The sequence below is a fragment of the Trichogramma pretiosum genome, unplaced genomic scaffold, assembly GCF_000599845.2.
Source record: "Trichogramma pretiosum strain Unisexual culture from Peru unplaced genomic scaffold, Tpre_2.0 scaffold90, whole genome shotgun sequence".
Classification (NCBI taxonomy): domain Eukaryota; kingdom Metazoa; phylum Arthropoda; class Insecta; order Hymenoptera; family Trichogrammatidae; genus Trichogramma; species Trichogramma pretiosum.
Window position 1 is genome coordinate 158,265 of NW_019641031.1, and position 25,028 is coordinate 183,292.

A 25,028-nucleotide genomic window follows, 5' to 3' on the forward strand; every position below is an offset into this window, starting at 1 on the left:
AAACTCAATTTTCTCACGCGCTAACGTACGTGCGCTGCCGTTAATTTTCCAATGAATCCGATTTTGATTTCAATCAAACACCTATATGAATCGGCGCATTCGGCAAGATGCAGCGCCTATAGGCACATTATCCTCGAGACAAGGTTGAGACATTCGAGAGTATATAAGCATCTCTTTGCGTCGAATCATATAATGCATTATGTATAGACTCACCGACGTCGAAACCATTGAGAGCATCGCCGACGGGAGCCAAGGGGAAATGATATCGATGCTCGTTTATCTCCAAATTTCGGACGCAGCCTTTGAAGCCGGATCTTATCGGCAGACGCTCGAGGCCCGTGGTGTTGCCTGGCCCGCCGACGAACAACGGCTCCCGGAAGGTGATGCGCGAAAATAAACCCTGCAACGGACAAATTTCAGATAGTTATTTTATATAGTTTATATTAATCAGGAAAATGCAGAGTTTGCTTTGGCATCGTGTAAAATCGTAAACGGACGATTTCATTTACATGTTAATTGAAACTTTGCACACACACTTAATAGGCCCTACCACTTAAATTTGCCTAGAAAATGTGTAAACAAGGAGAATATTGACAGGTACGTACTGCGTTGCAGCGAAGCATTGCTTAATCCGGGTTATTCGTATATTTTTCCGTTATTTTTTTATTTTATTTTTCAATGCTGGTGATGCATTTTTAACATAGTAAAACCAAACAAAACAGCGTGGAAATATCAGAAGCTGTCAGGGGGGAAAAAAATAAAAGCAAAGCAAGGGAGAGCTTCCATTAGCATCCAAAAGGTAAAAGTATGAAATATAAAACGAAAATATGAATGCAACTGTAGGTAGAGAATGTGGGTTGAGCAAAAGTATACCTGCTGTATACGGGTATAGGGCAAAAAAATAAATGCGATAGGACGAGGCGAGACTACTGGTCAATATAAATGGAGATACACGTACAGACACACACACACATGGCTGATTTTGAATAAAGCCGCATCAGAGGGTTTTACCTCTCTCTCTTTCTCTCTCTCTTAGTGATACTCGAGAGACGGGTGTACTCGGTATACCGAGAGGAGATGTTCTCGATGAAAAATTAAATTTCGTCCCCTCGTATTATATTCGTCGTGGACAAGAATGTCTGATGTTTTCCGCGCATTGTAAGCTCTTTTCGTCTGTCTGCCGCATGGAGGCAATATTGTGTGAGTGCGCGAAAAAATAAATACAACCGAATATAGCCGAATCAATAGAGAGTGTTCTGACGAGTTCCTGTGCCATTGATATAATAAAAATATAGCTGTAAATATTTTTGTTCCTTTATGAGCGTAGTAGATATAAAGCAGAAAATAGTTGCTAATAGTCACTTTTATTTGAAGCCAAGCGAATAAATTGATAGAGTAAAGAAAAATAAGGTGAGTCTCTAGTATGAAAATGTTTAAGAAGCAATTTTCCTCAGCGTGTTATATTCATCATAATAATTATTATAAATAATTACTTGGAGGATTACAATACAACATAATTGAATAGTTAATTATATTATCTATGTTTTGGGAGATTCGAAAATACGCCAATTGTCAACTACAATATAAAGAGATTATTATGATAAAAACATCGTGAATGCACGCGATCGATGTTTTTTTTCTTCTTCCAGTCGAGTCTTTCGGGGCGGTGGCCGCATGTCACCGGCAAAGTGGCGGGTACGTACACCGACACACGATTTTTTTTATTAAATTTGCCATACGAGTTAGTCGGCGCTGCGTTCGGGGATACAATGACGTTTAAACCGGAATTTCATTTGAACCGTGGTCAGAGGGGAGGAGGCGAGAGAGCTTGCACACGATCGATCGAAAACTTTTCAAAGTTGCTACGAACAACGCTGATCGATGAATAGCAGCAGCAGTTCAAGACTATATCCAAGAATAGATTTGAACGATTTAAACATCTCAAGCCCCATATGGTCGAGATAAAAGTAATCGTAATTCGAGACAATTAGATGAGAAAAAGCGAGAGTCACCGCAGGGTCTTTTGTCATTAAAGTATACGTGCTTCATTATTCATTATAGCAAGATTAAAAATCAAAAATGATCGCGAGCTGCCGCTTATCGTAGCTTTGGCAGCGCTACTTAACAAAGAAAAGCTTCAACTCCGTATGTATAACAAAGTGTATGCGTGTACACGGAGGGAGCTGTAGGCTGCGATGTAGAATCGATCGCGCAGGGCTCTCGCTTCAACACACGTTCTACCATACCGCGGGTGTATAAAGCCCAAGATTCGAGGCTTTTTTCTTCGAAAACAAATTACCTGCGAGCTAAGCGGTATATAGCGAGCCGAGAGACGCGGCTGCGGCGGCGGCGGCCCTTTGCTATACGTACGTACCCTATATACTATACGTAACATAGCGTAGAGAGATCGAAGACAAAGGGCGTTTTATTCCACACCATGTACATATAGAGAGAGAGAGAGAGGGAGAGAGAAGAGCTGCGCGAGGCTATACGTATACCATATAGACTCTATACACTGCCAAGAAGGGGCAGTTAAGTTTCATCGATCGAGCTTTCGCTTTATATACTATATACATATTGTATAAAAGAACTGCGCGCATAATATCAGCTGCTCTCTCTCTTTTCTACTACGTATATAAGACGCTCGCCTCATTGCTGTAATTGGTTTCTTTCAATGGATTTTTTTTTCTAATTAGATGCTTTGCCCGCGTTATGTTGCTCTCTCTCTACCTCGGTCTATATGACCCCTCTGCTGCTACATGGCTTCGCACGGGGCTTTGTTTTTAATTAGCCGCGGAATAATTTTCAGTGAAAAGAGCCGAGAAAATGTGCTTGAGAGGAGGAAAGTATAAAAAAAAAACCAAGCGAGGGCAAAGGCAATGGGCCGCGAGTCTCACCCTTCGTCTCTTGTGGCGCTGCTGCTTATTATCTACGATCGAAATATAAGGAGAAAGAGCTTGAGATCCAGAGATAGAATTCAGGATTTAAAAAATTACCCTTATTATTTCTAAAACGCGATTAAGCTATTTTGACGCTGCGCAGTCGCGCGCGCGCGCGCGCTTATCGTTGATCCTTTTTTTAGATAGTTTCGAGTGTGTGTGTGTTTGTGTGTGTATAAGCAGGCCAACGAGGTCATGATTACAATTAGATCTTGATCGTTAGCTCGTTAAACTGGAAAACTATGTTTAAATAGACCGACAAATGCTGTGCCGCGCGGCGTCGAACGAGACTTCCCATTAACATGGGTATAAGCCGACCGCGAAACAACGTTAAAGGCCCAGATGGCTGCACGCCGCGCGACAGCTAAATTTTCGCTCTTATCCCTGTGTAAACCTAACCGTCACACCTGCATCTCTCCGTTCTCCGTTGAAGTTTAAAAAATTATTACGCAAGATAAATCGGTCGACTTATTTTTTCTAAGTTAATGTCGTCGCTGTTTCTGAACTTTCAAACATTTCTTCTGTACGAATACGATTGAATTCTACATAGAAGCGCTGGTGTTGCTGCTGCTGACTCCAAGAAAGTGAAAATCTAATCATGGTTCTTCAAAATTGAATAATGCATCGCGGAGCTTTCTTAGAGTCGCGGAAAATCAAAGTTTATAAGTATTTTAAAACGTTCTTCCCAGCTTCTCCATTTCGTATCGTATATAGCGTGTTTCTAATTTACTTTCGGAATAACTTGCCCGAGTTGGCAACCTATTTTGAAAATTTTCTTTCATTTTTCATTGTTATTTATTTATGAATTCATGCCGAAATTCGAACTTCTCTCTCTATCTCCTCGGCCCGAAATGCATCGTTGAAAAACATCATTGACGCCAAATAAGCTTAATTAGGAACGAACTTTTATTTGTCAATTCTTTAATTCAAATCAAAATTGATGACAGATTGATTTGCTTTCTCGAGTCACTGTGTCAATAGAAATAGTTCAATTTACTTTTTAACGATTCGCACGCGTCATAAATAAACCGATTGACCGACCAGACTGTAACACATTTGACTTTACTCCAAATCATTTTACATTTACATAAACGCACTTTTGGTATACACAGAAGCCACTCGGAGTTTATTTAAAAGTTAATGCTCTTAGCAAATAAGAGAATGACCCTGAGAGCGCGCGTAATTCCCAGGCGGGCAAATGGAAAAGCGAATAAGAAGTTCCTGCTCTTGCGAATGGGCGATTGCCTCCGTCAACGGCAATTTTCCGGGCTTTGAATGAATTCTCTGAGAAAATTGATTGAAAAGCTTTGAGAGAGAGAGAGAGAGAGAGGAGGGGAAATTGTTAATCTGACTGTGCAATTCAGCGATAGCAAGCCATCGAGAGCCTTGTACAAATATACGTCGATGAGCTTTTGTACGGCCTATACGCACAACTCTCGATCTGTATAATTTTTCCCAAAACTTTGGGTCCCGATTGGTTTTTGTCGATTTGCGCATTCCATTAAAAAGAAGCAAGAGACATGTTATATATAAGGGGTGGTGGCGCGAAAGCCAACAACACGGAGAAATTGAGTTTTGGCTCGCGTGCGCGCACAAAGCCAAAACCGATCGCAGTCACGCGAAGCCGAGCGAGCGAATAGTTTAGCGCCGCCGCCACACCCAAAGTTTCGCGCTAGCATGCATAATTTATGGCACGTGTATACACATCGATGCAGCGGCGTCGGCGACGCATTACCAAGTTTTCCCTGTAAGAGCCCCCAAAAAAAAGAAGAAGAAGAAGACGGAGTAGCGCCACGAGATAAAAGTGGAGGACTGGGGGGAAAAAAGAGCGAAATAACAGAGTGCGCATCGATTTCTGTCTCATTAAGAGTGTAAAGTGTGCGCACTACTACTAGCTGCGTGCGTATAAAATAGGATAGGTGCCGCCGGAGGCAAGAAAAGCGCCCCGCTGCACGACTATGCTGCGCTGTATAGCTTTGAAAAAAAACTTATATATGTATACCAGCTCGCGATATGTGCCAGAGCATGTGCGGAGCGATATGTGTGCTGCTGCTGCTGCTTGGGCGTATAACGAGGATCTTTTTATGCTGTTTACCGCGACCTTTTTTTGGTTTTTTTTTTGTCTATGTTGAAAGCCAACGAGATCTTTTTAGAGCAAAATTTTTGTCGTGATGCATGCGCGGGCAAAGAAACAAAAAAAAAAAGATAACGTTACTCGTATCGTTCCGACGAGCGAAAAATTTTTCTATTGTGATTTGGTTACGGTTAGAATCTTTAATTTTCGTTTGAATTCTTTACTCCTGCTTTTGTTTTACTACGAATTATAGAATTTAACTTTTGCGAATGATAAATACATCGAGTCATTTTTTTTGATAAATCACAACTTGGCAAAGAGAAAGCGCGATAAAAATGCACGATTCGACGAAAATTCGGGCGAAAGAACCAAGTCGAGCGAGCACTTAATGGCCCATATGAGTAGACTGTTTGCTACGAAGAATTTGAAAAGCCGAGCAAAAATGTTAAAAGTTCTCATCTTCTTTATCGCTCGTGTCGCGCGCGCGCACACACACACACGCCCGCGAACTCGTTGCAGTTATAAACAAGTTGATGATGAAAAAGAGCAGCAGCCGCCGCCGCCGACGCTTCATTACGGAAATTTTCAAGCGAAGCTTAGATGCATAAATTTTGTTTAACGCCTATAACATTATGCGCGCAGCTCGTGCAGGGTAGATAATAATAATAATGATACGCTGCAACAAGTCGCGCGGAGTCATGCGCCGCGACCGCAGATAGTAGCGAGCCCAAAACACGCGTAACTCTCTATATTCGGTCAACTACTAACTTTTGCGCGTGTGCGTGTGTGTGCGTGTCCTACCTATATATAGTCCGCAGGGACGAAGAAGCCCGACGAGGACTACGCGTAATTACCGAATGGCTCGCTCGGTATATCGTCATAATTAGCGGATTTTGACCTACCGAAATATGCAGAACGACGTCATTAAGGCGTGTGCGACGCAACAACTTTGCAGCGCCGCGTCTATATAGTAACGGTACTTGTGCATCGTGTCATTAATGCACGTATACACGCGGAGTTTCACGGGCTGCCGCCTGTGATGCCCAAGTCCCTATACATAAAATCGTTTAACGAATGTTCGCGCGCGCGCGCGGTGCCGCAAAAACCTCGAGCGAAAGGGGGCACGACCAAAAAAAAAAAAAAAAAACGAGGAAATTAGGCGTGCTGCGGATTATATACAAGTAGCAGCAAGGGTGACAATAGTCGTCGCGCTGCCTGCGCGCAAAGATTTACGACCTGCGATAGCGTAATAAAAAAAAAAAAGAAAGTCACGAGTCACTACTCTCGTGAAATTCGCGTTTCGAATGGCAAATTTTTCATTCCGCCTTCTTGTCCTTGCTCACAGGATTAATTAAGATTCGCTCTCTCTCTCTCTCTCTCTCTTGTCGAGAAGAATCAAGAAGAAGCAGCTAAGAGAGGAGGGCGACCGTAGCCGTATTATTTTCAGCTAAAACGAAACTTTGGCCGCCGCGTGTATCTTTTCCTTTCTCGTCGCGCGGTATATACACGGTATAAGCTCGCGCAATATTCTTTTTCATCCTCGCCCACCGCGATCCTCAAAGTTTTTCTTCGTATTAAATTTTATATAGAGATTTTTCTTTGACGCGTATTTTTCGCGAGAGGCACATAAGAGTCTTGTTATGAACGTTAGGAAAAAATTACGCGGCCCAAGACGCTGGCTGCGTGGAATAATACCCTTGATAGGCTTCGCGGAAAATTTTCCGCGCTGAAAAGTCCCTTTTTAGGATTGCCGTAACGAGTGACGCCACTCTCGCGGTAAGGAAAAATAATAAAACCGGATTACACAGCTTCAAAGCCGGTATTTAAAGGAACAATTTCATCGAATGCTTAGAGTAGGACTGTTTAGCTTCTTTTTCCCTCTCTCTCTCTATCTCTCTTTGCTTTGAAGCCCCAGCTAACATTATAAAATCACAAGTTTTTTTCACGAGCTCGCGTTTAAAAAGGATCTGTAGGTTAATAATGTCACGGCCGACTGTCGTCGTGGCTGTCTGTCTGTCGCCGTCGTCGTCGCGTCCTCGTCATCTTGGCTAATGGTCCCCCTCCCCAGCTCTTCGACGTTCAAAGTAGATGATCCAGCAGCAGCAGCAGCAGCACGTCAAGAATCAGAAGAGGAAGTCACTTTTATCCACGGTATATACTCACCGCAGCGGAGCTTGATTTTTGAAGTAGCAGTCGTCGTCGTCGTAGCAGCAGCTGCTGCTGCTGCGCAAGTTTAAATCACGTCAGAGTCAGGTCAAAGAGTCTTACAGTACGGCACAAAGGAGCGACGAGTTTCGCGAGTGTACGCACACGCTTACACGCGTCCTTTGCATAATATGCTAACGCGCGACGACGCTTACTCGGGTATTAAAAAATTCTAAGCGTATCTTCATTTGACTCGGACTTTGTGAACTACAAATTGGCCGCTGGCCAAGCGTTTAAAAATAACCTACCGTATATTTCTTTTTTTTTTATTATACATTATACGAGCGCGCGTAAGAGATTTCGGAACGGAAGTAAGAAGTAAGAAACCTCGCGTCTTGCTCGCAAAAATTGCGCGCAGAGCGACGATCTAATCAGAAAAAAATGAGAAGCGAAAGATATCGATATCACGTATAGCAAAAGCACGTACATATCCGCGATGAATCGAGCCCAAGTCGAGACGTCTGCCAGACGAACCTCATTTTATATCGTGGAATTTTTCAGTCCTTAAACAGGGCGCTAGTACATGTGGAGCAATCAGTTGGAGCTTATACATATCGTCGAGTCTTTGATTTTTTTTTACTTCAGGGAGCGAGTATATATGTACTATACTTTATTAAGGGTAGCGACTGTGTTTGCAATTTTGCGCAGGCTTCTCGAAGCGAGCAACGTCGCAGCAGCAGCAGCAGCTCGCTGAAATATCATAAGCACGATGTTCGATTTTATGCCAGAGAATTGCCCATATGACTGCTATTTACTCTTTGGCTTTCCGTGCGCAAAATGTTGCCCCGTGAAAGCTTTTTACTCGTAATATAAGAGGCAAAAGTGTCTGGACGACCATGTATTTTTTCTCGGTAAATATACATTTGCCCAGCAAAGTAGCGCAAGTTAAATACGCGAGAAAAATGGGAAAAAATAAGTGATATTCAAACTTGTCGATACCCGCGATTCCTGCAATTTTATATTCAGATACATCTAAATTTAGTCATAGGCGCTGAGGGGGTTTCGTATGCATTGGAAGGTCTCACAAAAAACGAAGTGTGTTACTACGTATTTTGACCCGCTGAATTTGAATTTTCAACTCCCATCTCTCTCAAAGGGTCGAGTATATTGTTATAAACAAATTAATTGTTTGTACGGCGTAAACTCCAAAACTATTGAATATTTACCAAAACAATTTTTTTTTTATTTTTTTGCACTCAAAAAGACAAAAATTTTCGTTTTTTCATCATTTTTTTATTCGTCTTGATACGACCAATAGAACCGGAGATATTATTAGTGAAAAATTGTGGTAAATGAACGATATATCGACGCGGCAATCCGAGCTCTACGCATTGACTTTATGCAATATTGTCAATTTTTACTATTTTAACAATATCTCCAGTTCTAGACGAAGACGAATAAAAAAAGAAAATTTCAAATAAAATTCAGAGCGTTTCTACGTTATTTTGTTTTACTTTAACATTTTACGCGTCGCATAATTTTTGTTTATCTTGTTGCGCTCGAAGAAAGCTCAAGCATACATTAGAAAAAAAACTTTTGCTGAAAAATTCGCTTCGCCGAGACAAGTCCAAAATAATCAGACCCTCGAGTTTTTATATAATAATATATGCAAAACGTATTTAAGCCTCTGTATAGCCGAGGCGTCGAAATCGAAGTCGAAGTTTAAAAGTCGTGCTCGCGAGCATGTCCAGCGGTGGTGACGCGCGAGCTGAAACTTATTACGCTAACTTTTCGTCCTATCCACAAAATAGACACTGTCTCGGGCGCGCGCGCGCGCGAAAGTACGTATAATGGAGAAAACAGACCTCCCGGGAGCTCCGCGCGTACATACTACGCACACTTTTTGTACAGACTTTGGCACATCAGAGTCGCCCCGGGGGAAGTCGAGAGGGGCTAGGAGGCTTTTTGAATAAATTTCAAAGGGATGCGCGAGCGAGCGAGGTGGGCTTTAAATTTAATTTACCCGAGATGACTCGAGGATAAGATCATAAACGGGGGGGCCTTTTTAACCAATTACATTCTCTCTCTCTCTCTCTAAGAAGCTGCTAATAGCTCTGCGTGGTCACAGCTACGTATGACGTGTCGCGCTCAAAGGGCGTGTTTATAATCGGACGAGCTGTGACGCGATGCGAACGACGAAATTAAAGTAGTTCACGTACGTAAAAGGTCAGCCGATGATTCGAGGAAAAAAGACAAGAAGACTTTTCTCGGGCAAGACGATCAGCCACCCGTTGGAACGTGACAAAGTGTAAAGAGAAAAAGAGAGCGAGTTTAGTCGGCTAATCCTTCCTCTCGAGCACTATACTCGAAGGGGAGTTAAGTAACGCAAGAGCAGCAATTTTGCGCCCGAAAATCTTTCGACTCTGCATGTTATAATATGTTATGGTCTTGTTAGTACAACAGCTATATATAGTATGTTGTCGGGAGGTATCGGTATAGGCCAGCGCCTTCTACCTTGTCTTTTGAAGCTTCTGAGAGCTCGATATACCTATAATAGCTCGTATATATCTTTTGACCCAGTTTATCGGGCCAGTGAAATTGCTTGCTGCACCAAAGCGACCATAAACATATATACTATATACTACAGCGAGTATTACACACATATATACATAGATATTTTTTTTTTCGAGCTTTTCTTTGTTTTTATTCGTTATAAAACTCGCCGGGCCGCACACGTGCCGATTTTATGAGATACTACTCGCGCGCGGCGCTCGCCCATAGCTATGTGACTCGACTTGTAATAGTAACTCGAGCGCGCGGTAAGGGAATTTTTTTTTATTTTCCTTCGACTATATAGGCGTCACCACCACCGCGGTATAAATGTAATCTTACGATTCGAAAATAATTTCTACGCGCTCGAGTCAGCTATTTCGAGAGCCGGAGATCGTTATAGATAATTCAACAAAAATTTTCGGCGTTGACATTCGCATTAATGGTAAGTAAAGCCGTAACAATTAAAGCTCGCGCGCATAGAGCGTCGAATACTCGTAAAATCTCTCTGCAGCCACACTCGATGATGCGCGCGCGCCTCGTTATAAACCCACACCGTCAACTTCCCTGCGATTTCGCCGCGCAAAGCGCGCGGCAAAAGCGTCGAGCTTTTAATCGCGGACGAAATCGCACTTTTACGCCCGACTCATAAATGTATAAACATTTTTTTCTCAACTTTTGAACGAACTTTGTCAGCGCGCAGATCTGATAAAAGTGCAGCACTTAGAGACTCTTGACTTATCAAACGGAGATGAAACGAATCGCGCGCAAGGCCGCGCCCGATTAAGAGACGCTGCGGGCACACGATTTTCAAAGCTATATACACTTGTTAATTTCGTCGGAGCTAGCTAGTCGCGTTTCGCCCATGATTTGTGCACTCGCGACTCGCGATTAGAAATGCAGTTCTTAGCTCTTGCGCACGACGTCTTTCTAGCCAAGCCCAAGAAGAAGAAGAAGAAGAGGAAGAAGAAGAAGTTCTCTCAAAGCTGCAGCTGTTATTCAAATTAAAGTTGTGTAATTAAAACGGATTAGCCCGCTTTTCGGGGCGAACGACGGCCCGAGGAAGACTCGGGGGCTGCCTATATTTCGTATACAGGTATATATGCGCGCGCGTATGCACTCCCCCCCCCCCCCCCCCCCCCCNCCCCCCCCCCCCCCCCGTTTCGATGTTTAACATCGCGCGCGTATATTTCCCCCAACGACTATTACAGTCGTCTTATGCAACGCTGCTGCGCTGTAATTTCGCCTTAATTTTCCGATCTCTTCTCGGCGCGTTTCGCTTTTCTCGACGGCATGTTTACTCGCTTACGAAAGAAACTTTTAAAGGCGATGATTCATTGAACTCCCCCTCGCGCGATACTGCACGATCGTTAATTATTACGCTGTTGATGTTTTGTCAAATTTCGCTCATCGAGCGCCGTATAAGATATTGATATTTAACGTGTTCAAACTTTTACCATCGAAAAACTAATTGCACAGCTACGGTGTATATCCATTCGATAATGGAAATCGATCGAACTGAATTTAAGTCAAAGATAGTTGAAACGATACATATATAAAAACATCATAATTACGTTACACGAAAGACGACCCAAACGATTTCTATAATGGGATTTCCATTGAGTTAGTTAAGACGTATACAAAGGGTGTATAGGAATAGAAATCTTATTGGCTCGATAGCCCAAGCCATACATATATATACGTGCATAACAAACGATGTTTCTGTGCTGAGCTTTCGTGCTCTATGGCCGAGGCTGCTATAGATAGACGGACAGGATATATATATGGGGTCGAGCTCGAGGTAAAAGAAGGACGTTTAATCATTTTATCCTGAATTACGTAGCTGCTGGGGGTTTTAGGTCTCGAGGGTTTTAGAGAGAGACGAGTAGCAGCTCGACCAGCTGCACGAATATATAGCATCGTGTAGTAGTATATGTTGTAGCTATCCAAGAGAAAGAGAGAGAGAGAGAGAGAGAGAGTCGTACTGCACGCGTGTTATTATTGCGCATGCCTGCGTGCGCACACGGCTTACGTATACTACACGCTCGGCAGCAGCCACAGAGCACAGCGCAGCACAGCACCACTCGAGCTTTCGGCTTTATCGTTTTGCGTGGTTTTCTTCATTTCGTGCAGAGCTCTAGCCCTACCTATACGTGTGTTTCTGCGCAATTTCTGCTCTATATATATGTGTGTACCTCGCGCGCGCCGCGTTATATGATCAGAGAGCTCGAGAGAGACAATGTTTACACTTTTCTTTTATGTATAAACATCGGTCTAACGAGAGATACGCGGCTGCCAACTTTGCAACGACGATTAAGCGCCGCTCGTTTCCTTTTGAGGCGGACTGCGCACCCGCTTTTTCGCGCTCGCAAACGCTGAATTTTTTCCCTTTTCGTCCCCGCGCGGCTTTCGGCGTTTGACGGTTACTTATCAATCAACAGCCCTGCCATCCCTCCAAAAAAAAACATTTTTCCCTCGCAAAAAATGATGAGCTTTTGTTATTTTTTTTTTTTTTTTTTTTTACCTTCGATCTGCCTTGGACTCGTTTTTCTTGATTTAATTGCAGCCATGCGTCCCAGCGATGTCGATAGACGTTCAGTACGTTCCATTCATTGAGCTTGACAGTGTCGGAGCTCCTGACAATGCCCACTCCGCTGCCGCAGTCGAATCTGCGCACAGAAAAAAAAAAGTTGAAACGTACCCATAGCGTTTTTATACGCGTGTATACCTTCGGGAAAAGGTGTTTACAAAAGAAGGCCAAACTGCGGCCTTTTTTTCGTCCTTTTTTTGGGAGTTTTCGGTTAAATAAAAATTTCATCGTGGGGAGAGAGCTATGCTGCGGGGGTTTGACCCTTCTCTCCCGATATTATCAATTATGTGGCCTCGGATTAGAAAACACTCGAAGCCATCGGCGAAACGAACGGCAATTTCACGCTGAAACATGCCGGATAAAAGAGAGATAAAATTTGCACGAACTCTTCCGAGAGAGAGTGAGAGGGAGGGAGCAAAAAAAAAAAAAAATAAAAGGAACGTATATTACATTCCATCAGCTGCAGCCTTGCGCGAAAATAGGTTACGCGTTCTGTGCAACGCAGGGTATATATACGCGCTGCGGTGGCGGCGAATAAAGCTTGTATTTTTTTTTCAGCGAAAATTCGTGCTGCTAACGTCTTGCTTACTCTATACGGTATTTATATAAATCATCGACTTTAGCAAGATTTGAATACTGCGCATTGTACACGCTTGTCTCGTTCTCTGTATTATATACGCATTCTCGATGGAATCGATAATATCGCCAAATGTATATAGTCGCTCGCCATGGCTTAATGCGTACAACGATTTTCTGTAAATATCTCGCTGGCTCGTCGGCTTCGTTCGGAAATAATTTCGAGCCAAAATAATTGCCGAACGGGGAGCGTACAAAGCTACATAGTAATACATACAATTGAATCTATGCGCGTTGGACGCCTGTGTTATTTGATGCCGCTGCTGACCGTACTCGACAACCTCCGCATTCTTTGCGATTCGACTCTGCGTATTAATATTATCAAGTATTTAAGAGTCCGTACTAATCTCGATGCATCGATACTCCTTGGATCGTTCGATTGTTTCTACGAAATTTCGATTTGGACAGTAACATTTAGCTCGTATTTTTTCGCTACATAATATCGATCGGTTGCTTCGACTGCGACTATTTGCTCTTCGGTTCTCGGCGCTGACGACGTGTGATTATCGGTTAAAGGTTATCGACCTACCGCACACGGAAGCGTTGCATTTATAATACCCTCGTACTCGAAGGAATTATTTAACGGAATGGCTTTTTTATATCCGAATCAATTTTTTGCGCGATTGTCCGTTTCTTCGACGTTTATATTTTATTTTCGTTAAATACGCCGAGGCCTTGAATCGAAAAGTTTAACGTGAATTCGATTACGGATATACGAGAGGCTGTGCACTACGTCCAGTGATCTTCGGGGTTAATTTTATTCACTTTTATTAAATCGTATTGTGACCTCTCGAGGTTAACAAGTCGCGGCAACGTAGCTTTAACAATCAAGTTTCTTGCCCTATACGTTTGAACTTTTTTGGCACGCGGTTAACACGAGAGCTTTCAAAGTGTATATAAGCTTCCGCGATGAAATAAGCGAGAAAGTGCAAAAATAACTATTCGTTACGAGAGAACATTTTTCAACTTTCCTGCAAAAAAGTGAGCTCGAGAATGACGTGTATCGTCGTTTTAATCATCAAAGTGTGCTATGTATTGTCGCGATGAAACAAAATAATTGTAAAAATGCCTGCGAACTACATCCAATATAGATTGTTTAGTTGTGTGCATAAAAAAGCTGTTACGACAGCGAGAAAATTGAAAGCCGTTCCCGAGTACCACAAATAATGGCGCACGAACGAGATGGATAAAATATCCAAGAGTAGTTTCACATCCATGATCCAAAAGAAAATTGTACGTCTTCCGGTCGAACGCGACTCTCTATTACGAATTGATACTGAGGTCGAATGAAAAAAAAAAAAAAAAAAAGAGNAAAAAAAAAAAAAAAAAAAAAAGTAGTGGTAAGAAATAAGCTCACCTGAACTCCACGTATCCGTGATAGATGATGAGAGCCATAAAGTCGCCCTGCAGGTCGTCCCTCTCGCCTGCGAGCAAAATAATGCCGTCCCAAGTCTCGGGCCGGAATTCCAGCTCCAGCTGCACGTGCTTGTAAGCGGCGTGAAGAGGCGGAAACGCCAGCCAGCTTTGACCGCCGAAGCGTGGCGACCTCACTTCCGCATCTGTCGTGTCGGGCACACACAAAGTAAAGACAGAGATAAGAAATTTGTCCAATATAATGTACTCGATCTTGCTATGTTTATAGTCGTAAATTGAAATCCGAATGTATTTTTATTCAAAAATTCATATTTTATTTTGGCCAAAATTACCGAAGTAAGACATCGTACTACTGCAAAAGGGAAAAAAATTCTCGCGAAAGAAAGGGGGAAAAAGAAGGAAAATATGCCCAAGTGCCAGAGCAAGAAGAGCAAGTTTGTAAAAAAGAAGGTCAGTCTTAAACAGGCTGCTTGCGGGCTGCTATAGTAGTGTGGTCTCTGTGAACACTTTTGGGTGAAGCGTTGGAGCGCGCAGTGCAGCGCGAAACTTTTGCCAGAGCTGCGGAGCGTGTTACATTGGTAACTCGCGCGATGTGTAGTGTATGTAGGTGAGCTGCACACTCATACTTCTTGCGCCTGGACGACGACGACGACGATGACGACGAATAAAAGCCAAGTTAAGGGAGAGAACTACTGCACACGTATATATACAATACTCGCGAGTACTCGTGTACTCGTGTGTGGGCAGTTGTCGCGCTATATAATATATAGAGCGAGATCTTGGACTCTAAGCGCCCACCTGAAACGCGGCGAAACTGGAGCATCGCGACTCGCTCGAGAAAGAGACAATGTATAGAGGAGGGCCTTTGCCGCAGAGACTTCGGTGAGAGATTTATCAGGGCGATTTAGCCGCGCTTACATGATGGCGCCTCGCGCGCGGACTTACACAATTGCAAGCGCGCGACACGCCTTTAGCACTTTAGAAATGCGACCTATATAGGCGAGAGGATCGAGAAGTTGTGGATTTGTCAGTTTCGAGCCCCGAGTGTCGACGTCAGCGACGCTGCAGTATCGTATACTTGTTACAAAGCCTCCGCGAGCCTCGGGTTAAAAGGCGGATGATGCAGCAACAGCGATGGGTCGTATACTTTTTAAACTACGCCCACACGCGCCTCTGTGCGATCATATTTATCGAAATTAAAAAACTTTTCTCTAGCCTGTACTCGTGTTGCTGCACGTAGGCTTCTTCGAATTACACGGATTCGTCGGTTGGCGCAATAACATCGAAATTGCAAAAATTCAAGTGCAGCTTGCGAGCTTTTTTCATCTGCATAGAGCCAGATTAAGCCTTATATCCTTTGAGAGTAATTAAATTTCCCGAAAAACGAGCTTAAGATCCATCGGTCGAACGTATTTATTGTTATTCGGCCATCAGCTGCATGGAAAAATTTCACGTGCTCCACGATATTCGAACTCGACACTGCGCGCTAAAGCCAAAAGAGTATCGAAAAACAACTCTCGTATACTGCAATTTTGCAATCGCTGGAATATATCGCTGCAAAAGTATTTAAACGAGCGATTCGCTCTTCTATTGTGTGCGCATTTTTAGCTCGAATAACGTATAATACTGGAAAATATATCTGGGCGAGGCTTATTGTATACTTTCCCAACTCTTTTGATAATCGAAAATCCACCCGAAAGGCTATTCTTGCGGAAAGTGTCTGGCGTTTGTTTATATTGAAAGCCATGGCAACTATATGTATAAACTACGATTGTGTGACTATGGCTTTGAAAGAGTCAATATGACAGGGCCAAACGAAATGAAAAATAGGCAAGTACTTTCGTGTGTGTGGACTTGAAAAGCTCTTGGGAAGAAAAAGGGTCAATAGAAGATTCAAGGTCTTGCCCCGAAAAATGTCGCGAAAAAGGTAGACGAAAATACAGCGATTTTTGCGTGTTTGCTATACAAGAACCCATATCAATCACTTAAAAACAGCGATGCCAAGGGTCGTGCGCGATAGCACAGTCTGAATTAAAGATTGGCGTATTATAGGGGGTTGAAGGAATACGCAGAGGACAACCACCGAAGAAAAAAAGGGACGCGCGTGCTGGTTATGTGTATACTCGAGCACCCTTAAGGTATTTTCTTCTACTTTATTATGCATTATACGTCGACGATATAGACTTAATAATACGTTTTTTTTTGGATAACGAGCTTAGACGAGGCGATATCCTCGAAAGCCAAGTTGCGTTTTTGGCCTTTGTCAAGATCCCTCGTATATAAGCTCGATCTATCTGAGCGTATTTCTTTTTGCCACGAACGATGTTGCGCGATGCTCTGTGTTGTCGCCGCTGCGCCACACGTATGGAAATGAGCTTAAAATACTTTTTTAGTATTCTTTTTTGTCCTAGAATCGATTTTTCGCCCCAACCCCCTCGACGACTATCACGCGCGCGCACTTTCGAAGGCTGCATTATATGCCCTCCACGGGGAGGCTCGTAACATTGATACATCTATTTAGATGGCTTTGTATTTTATAGAGGAATCCATTATACTCGGGTTTTTTATCAATTTTTATTTATAACTTATATAACTTCTTCTATTCAAAATCTATAAATATTATAAAGCCGATGTCTTCGCCAGACATCCAACTTTTTGAACAATCATCTATTTCGGTCAATCTAATAATGAATCACTTAGTTTAATCAACCTTCGACAAGTTTACTTTGTGGATGGATCGAAAGTGTAAGCCAAATGTGTCTGATGCCCGCAGTCGCTCCATCATTTTTCGTGTTCGTCCGTTAGTTTTTTTTTTTTTATGTTACCACAAAAATTAATCAAAGACCGTGCCTGGTCAAATAACGATGATTGATCTTTGTTATATATTCCAAGTTCGCTCCTTTTTTCTCACGTTTTTTTCATCCGTTATTGAATAATAAAATCTTTACTACGGTTATGAATTTAGATACGTCGGAGTTGGTGCAATTAGAAAAATTGACCAGTCGATTAATTATACGTGGGATTTTTCGGTCAAACGTTAGAAGTAACAGCTAGCAATAAATCAGTGGGGCAAGAGCCTGCAGATTACAATTAACTTTATCATTCATAAGTACACGCTCGGTAAGACTTTAATGTGAAGTAATAAAATAAGTATGTGCCTGCGCGAATGAGAATCAGCATATCTGACCATTAGCAAGAGCAGTAGTAGCTGCTCGTCGAGAGGGTCTCGCGTGTGGGGCGGCAGCGGCTCTTCTTTACACGCACACAACGTCGGCCGCTCGTATAATTAATCACGGAGAAAGAGGAGAAACCGAGAGAGCTATGGAAGGAGAGTCGGGGGTATGAGACTGCACTCGACGACTTCCATGCGCTGCACTAACAGAGCTAGTAGTAGCGCGACACTGGTCATTTTATGCAGTAGTCGTAATCCGGCAAGCGTCAGACTCTCCTCTCGTAATATATATATGTATTATATATGTTACACGTACGAATGGCGGCTTTCTCTCTCTCTCTCTCTCACTCTCTCGTTCTCGCTCTGATCCGATTATATACGTATATACAGCAAAACGTGTATGCGCCACTGCCAGACACAAATATACGCATACGCGAACTTTGCAGAGTGTCGACTTTTGCCCCGCCGAGTGCTGCATTTCTACCGTTTCGTTTCAATTGTCTGCAACATGCGCGCGTGCGTATATAAATATGAGGGAGAGACATTTTAGCTGACCGAATACTCTGTGTGTCCGCGTTGCGCGCTCATTTGGTCAAAGCTTCAATTTCAATTTTTTTTTTTTTTTTTTCGAGAGTTTTTTCCGCGTCGTCCGTATTTAGTTAGTGGTTGTTTTAAATTGCTTTTGCGGTCCTTTTTTCTCCGACTTTTTGTTCCGAACATCACGAGTGGAAATTTTTGTCTTGTCTCTCATTATGCTACACCTAATCATCTACGAATGTAGTACTGAGCATATTTTCAGAATTATCGTGTAAAAAATGAGTTCGCTTTAAATTTCAAAGCAAGTGATTGTGTATATCGGCGCCCTTCGTTGTCGCGTTTTTTTCCATTACACTCGACAAAGACACGAGTTATTAAACAGCTCCTCTTGAAAAATGTTCTCCCCCTTCCTTTCTCTCTCTCTCTCTCTCTCTCTCTTTCTCTCTCTCGAGCTTTTGAAGTATTTCCGATGCGGATGGGTAATTGAGTTCTCATCCAAATAACGTAAAAAGCTGTCTGCAAAGTTTCGACTAGCTTTACTCAATTTCGATTTGAATATCGGATTCGTATTTATGTATATACGAATAATAGCCAGCAACCCTCACGCCGTTTCGAGTGGATTTTTATAAAGATCAAATGAAGGATACTGGAAGAAAATTAAACTCCCTTGCCTCTTCTTCGTTTTCGTACGCACGCGTATATATATTTTCACTTTATGCTTTGTCGTGCATAAATCGTATCGGTAATCCGTATAGCCACCCTGTAACGACAAGCATAAGCTATCCGGTGGTCAGTCGTTGCGGCGCAGACCCCCTGCGCACAGCAATCCCTGAGACCAATTAATTAACTTATTCACGCCGAATTCGCATACCCTTACCCTCTGCTACATCTCCGAGTTAAAGCCCTCTTTTTTCTGTAACGACCAAAGCCATTCACCGGAATAATGCGCGAAATAAATTGAAAACAAATGAGAAAAAATTTGATTAAAGCGCGTCAAACTTATTCCATTTACATTTTCTGTATACGTATGTACACGTTCAACTGAGTTTACGCAGTGGCCCTGGAATTTTCACTGCAGTTTCGTGCAAAACTAATTTAAATGTTTTCAAGCTCAAAATATGCAATAAAAAGCAGCTCGCGTATGCGTACAGGGGGCTACCAATTTGCTTCTGACCTACCCATATTAGGCGAATAACATTAATGAATTACTCAATCGAAATTAAACAGCTGTGAAAATAAATTCTATGAGCGATCATCATTTCTCCAACCATCCATTGGATAAAGGTAAGCTTGCTACCTGCACCTTATCGTGACTATTTTTTTTTTTTTTATTTAATCAGGACCTAAGCTGGAAAAATCATAAAGATCGCGCGTACGGAGGTTTAGCGAGTGTGTGCTTTTACGCGCTCGCAAAAGCTTTCGATTGCGAGATCCGTAAATATTGATTTGCGCCAACACGCACGTACTGGTACAAAGAGAACGACGTATAGAAGAGAGAGGGAGAGGAAGAGAGAAACAATAACGATGATAAATTTATTAATATCCATGCAAATGTGCGACCAAAAATTAATATGAAAATACAATATACAATTACAAAAGAGATAAACCATTCGATAATATCGAATCGCTCCACCGAAATATTCATATTCATTAAATGGTAACCAAATGCTATGCGGTTTGTATTTTTTTTTTATTCATGCAATTATTTTAAAAATACTTGAGCTAAATTTTTAGTATTACAGTGAATATAATATCAAAATAGTATCAATATAATTTTTTGATACCCTTAGCTTTGGTCTTTTTGATCATTACCTTGAATAGGAATTTTCGCGACGTTATACTCGAGTTATGAAGCGTACACGACGATGATATATTGAATCAAATTATTGATGTGGCTGGAAAACGAATTGACTGGCAACTCAAATTGTACAGGGATAAAGGACTAGGATTATTATTGGTAATATTGCTCGAAGCGTTTATCGCGCATTCTCTGCTTATCCATACAGATAATTAACAACAGGTTTACAGACGCTCAAATGGAAATAGTAAATCGGCAAATAAAATTGTATTCGAGTCGAGATTTCGAGAAATGTTTCTATTGGTAATTGTTGCGGATAAATCCGTGCACGCAGGAAGCATTGATTAAAAATTCAGCAGCAGCGGCAGCGAGGATACTTTTGTTAAGCTGACCATAGCAGTGTGCGCGCCATCAAAAATGCGTCCGTCCGGGCGTTAAGTGCTGCTATGCTGGAAAGCTCGAGTGCGCGGGAGTAAAAATCAATCAACGGCAGAGGCAGATCGCGGCGTGCACGTCGCATTGTATAATAATAATGTGTGCGTATGCGAGATGGATTTGAAACGAGCGTGTCAATTGCAAACCACTATATCAATGTCAACCAGTATATATGTGTGTATGTACGTCTCGCTCGAGGTATCTACATACGACTACACAAGGACTGCCTAACGTGGGAGTACGTTCTTGCGTATCGTCATCCAAGCGTTGACACGCACACACATGCACACGTGTACATATAGGAACGTGAGATGAAGTCAGCGAGGCAAATGCTAACTATCCTGCGCCATGCAGCAGCACGAGTCTCTTTACGTTTCAGCACTCATCGGCATCGAGCCAACTTACTCGTCGATTCCGCACCGAGTCTGTTTACCTTTACGTAATTGCAGACTCGTGACTATATAATACACGCGTTTGCTGTATATAGGTGCTACGCGTTATATATATATCAACCTGTGGCTGTGTTGGTGCGTGCGTGCTAATACACGCAGCAGCAGCAGCTTGCACATAGACTGCAAAAGGGTGAAGTATAGCAGTAGGGAGCGATGGAAATAGAGTTCACACACTGCTAATCGATAAACTATCCACGCTGTGCGACACGGCTAAATTGTATTTGTCTGGACTCCCTAAGAGACTCGTCGTTCTGCACAGGGATAGTGCCAGATAGCGGCCCGAGACTCGAGCTTGCACGTTGACTACATTGTTTCGTGGTGCTTATACAACGCACACACACACACACACACACACACACCCATACGTACTCTGGACTATATTATAAATGCCTGCCTGTCATTAATTATTAGTGTGTTCAGTAGTACAAACACAGTGCTGCAGCGCGCAATCTACATCCATAATCCATGAGAGTATATGGCTCGGCGCGTTGAGCTGCGCCTGCGTTAGGTAATGAGGCATTGTGCTGATTATTATTCTCTGTGACCCCATAGGTGCGCTTTCGCGTGCTCTGTACATATATAAGTGTACAACATTTTTGCATCGTGCACATCGACTCTCTGTGCGCGCCGCGCGCCAACTTTATTCCTATACCTACGACCCACTGTGCAGTGCTGCGCACAAAAGTTTTGTCGCCTAGTGAGCTTTGCTGAGCTACCTTTTCCTCGATTTATCGTGTCCTGGTGGTGCTGCGGCCTGAGTTTAAAACTTCTAATTACATAATTTTTGTACAAAAAAAAAGTTTTAATGACAGTACACAGAGCGAGAAATAAATTTAAATTTGCCGATACATTGAGCAGCAAAGCAGTTTGTCTCATTGTGCACTTGGTCGATTCCAATTCACTTTTCAACTTTATTGCCAATTTTTTTTTCTTCCTCGTCGATTTATTGATGAATTACGGGGAAACATTTTAAATGTCCGAAGCGAATGCGGCCGATATGTTGGTAGTCTGAAATCTCGTCTGACCCAAACTAGACTCGTTCTACTCGTCCAATGCAAAGAATAATTCGTACAACCTATTTTTTTACTTCTGCCTCGCGTGCAAACATGATAATTGAAAATAGAAAAGAAAATATGTTACATCGCAGAAACGTGCTCATCTACATTATTCAAACTCAGCCATCCGAAAAAAACTTCAGCGTTAAACTCTCGTGAAAAGCCCTTTATCGGGATGGATGAATTCTATTTATCTTTTGTTTCGTACCTCTAGATATTGCGTAACACTAGATTATTAAATTCATTTGAGTTGCGTTGTTATTAAATTTTGTTTTTATCTCTATTTTCAGCAAAGTAATATTTTTTAATTACATTTATACAACTGATTTTTATTAGTTTCTAAAAACACGCCGCTAAAGCGGTTCAGCGGCTAAATTTCATTTCATCCAATATAGACGTACACGAACCAGCCGCCTTTTTTAAAAGTCTATTATTTTTCGCGTATAGCTTTTTCCACCGACGATGTACCAAGCTCGTTATATTACATCTCGCTTAAATATTCCCTCTATAGAAAACTTTTGGACCTTGTTCGTATAGGTTTTGTTCAAAAGCATTTGATAGCCAAAAAGCATTAAGAGTTTATTTGCCTTCGGACAAACGAGCTCCTTTTCTGCACTTGAAAATTAATTTATGCTTTTCAGGCTTTATTCATAAGCGATTTTTCACTTTACTCATAATCTTTTTTACAAAATAATTATTACACTTTATAAATAATTACTTTCGCGGATATTCAAACTTACACGTTTATATAAACGGAAATTTAAACCAATAATGAATCTGACTACGGTCGATAGGCAATTACGATAAGCTCATTACACATTTCAATAGTTTACTTTAAATAGTATGAGAATGTTTTATAAGAAATATCTGAGAAAAAAATGACGACACAACTTGGGTGAAATATGTTCAAAGCTGAGCAAGCGCATACCAAAGCACATAATCTACTTATAGAATCTTTGAGAAACTTAACACGCTATTGGTAAATTATTTACGCGAAAAGCGTAAGTAAACGTCACGAGTGTAAATATAAAGATGCTATAAAGCAGGTGAAAGCCAATGAAGAATGATCGAGTTTTTTTAGTGTTTTAAACAGAAATTCGATTTGAATTATCAAGAAAACTAGACCAATGTTTTTTTCCAGAAGTTCAATAACTTTTCTGTGCCAAAGAAAAAAAATTTCATCTCACCATTTCTCAATTATTTCGCAATGGATAAGCGAATACAATTGAAGAAGTTTCACTAATACTTTTCTCCCGCTCATACGATACAAATATAGCTGACCCTTAAAAATAAATAGATTCGGACTATCTTTATTCGTCCGTATTTATGTGCTTGAAAATTTTAATGACAAGCGAGCATTTTTGATCCTTATATCCGTGTGTACCTACGACCGATAATTTATTCAACGACCAAATCTCAAGTACATAATTAATGGAGACACAAACGCATATTAAGCACAATCAAATCACCGATCTACTTGTGTATATATATCTATTCAGAATCACAGAGAGATTCCAGCCAATTTTAAGTGCCTCGTAAATACGACTTTCTCAGCTATTCCAATGCAGTTTATTACTCCAAATTAATTAGGTTAAAAAGTTCGACTTATTGCTGGCTTTTAAAGTTCAAGAAGCCAAGAGAACCGATTGTCGTCGTCGTCGTCGTCGTGGTAGTCGTCGTTGCTGCAGCAGTATAGAGCAGCCCCCCTCATACACAGTTTCTAAAACGACAGCCGCATGTTTATGACGTCGTTCCGCGAGATCGGAGCTGCACACGAAGCGTATACGGCACTACTTGAAACTATCAGTCGATATGCCATCAATCACCCGCTTTATATTTCTCTCTCTCTCTCTCTGTCTCTTTCCATCTCTTTCCTCGTGCGAGCTACACACATGGACGGTCGGGTTCTATTAATCTCTGGCCTTTATATTTCGCGAGCTGTCTTTCGGAGAAGAGAAGCCGGGTAAGTTTGGCGGGTGGCGCGCACGAATGGCAACGTTCGTTCGCTGCTGCAACGCGCGGAATTTACGACATTGTTATATCTTGCCGCTGTGTTGCGTTATTACTTGGAGATATATAGCTTGCGGTGTACAGCGTCATTTTCTAGATTTTACAAGAACTCTTTTTCCCCGAGTCGCGCGTGAAATTTTTCTTTTTTTTTTGCTGACACTTGCATCGGTGCGATTCTATGTGCATGCGCGCAAGGCAAGTGAATTCATTGAAACTCGAAAAATCCGTACATATATTTGCCGTGACAAGCGAATCAACTATTTGCTCCATAATATAAAAGCTTTCCCTTACTAAGATATATCAAGACTAAATAATCGAAGGAGAGAAAATGTTTTTGTAAAAAAAGGTCAATGGATAAAAATGCCGAGTAGCTCGCTGGTCATTTGATTTTGTAATGCAGTGAAAAACTATCGATATCCATATAAAACAATGACTTAGTAGAGGCAGCGGATAAAATGAGCGAGCGCAGCAGAGTCGAGAGTTCCTCGGGCAATTGGATAAATTTTTACTACCCATAATAAAAGTAATGTAACCTTCGCATATACTTTATACTCGCCCCGTCTTGGCTAGTACAACCCGATGGTTAACGCGGTTCTATATTGAATTTTCAGCATAGTGCCGAAGCTCCGTTCTCATTTTCTCGGGATCGTGATATACTGATACTCGCATTATACATATAACACTTTATAGAATCGTAGAAAGGGGTAAGAACGAGAGATATAGAGTCGCCATATAGTCAAAGGTGAAAAACGGGGCTTTAAACTTTTCCGTTTTTCCTATATATAAAGACGAAGATCAGTGTGGGTGGGTTGTGCATGCAAGCACATTTTCAATTTCATTTTCTCAACTTCAATGTTTCATAATTAGTTAACGAGTTAACTTATGATTTTAATGAAAATTTTGGAAAATATACTCGCACGTTTTTAGTTTTTCACGGACTTTTCTCATTTTCAGCATTGGTCATTTTGAGATCAAGGGGGGCTTATAGGATTTATTTTAGTACAGTAGATGAAAATTTCGATTTTAGCTGTTGATGTAGAAACTTTTCATTCTATAAAATAGTCTCTGGCGAATGACATAAAAAAATAGACAATATATACTCATTTTTGTCAAGCCCCAACATGGTTGTCTCATCGACGTCTATAGGTTTTATTTGAAACTTTGATAAATCCAGTCTACGCAGTGTACAGGGGGATCGGAATACAGAATGAGCCGCTATACGCTTATACGCATCGCGCGAGGAGAGAAAATAATTAAAATT

General features: G+C 41.7%; 1 protein-coding gene across 2 annotated transcripts in view; it reads right to left on the minus strand.

Annotated features, from left to right (window-relative positions):
* Positions 1–25,028, minus strand: part of LOC106657657 (pikachurin) — a 79,001-nt gene that overhangs the window by 8,159 nt on the left and 45,814 nt on the right. For both annotated transcript variants that reach the window (XM_023458040.1, XM_023458041.1), the window contains exons 6-8: positions 14,292–14,493; positions 12,233–12,377; positions 214–400 (exon numbers count right to left, since the gene is read on the minus strand). In XM_023458040.1, coding sequence (XP_023313808.1) covers positions 214–400; positions 12,233–12,377; positions 14,292–14,493 — 534 coding nt within the window. The remainder of the gene's footprint in view (positions 1–213; positions 401–12,232; positions 12,378–14,291; positions 14,494–25,028) is intronic.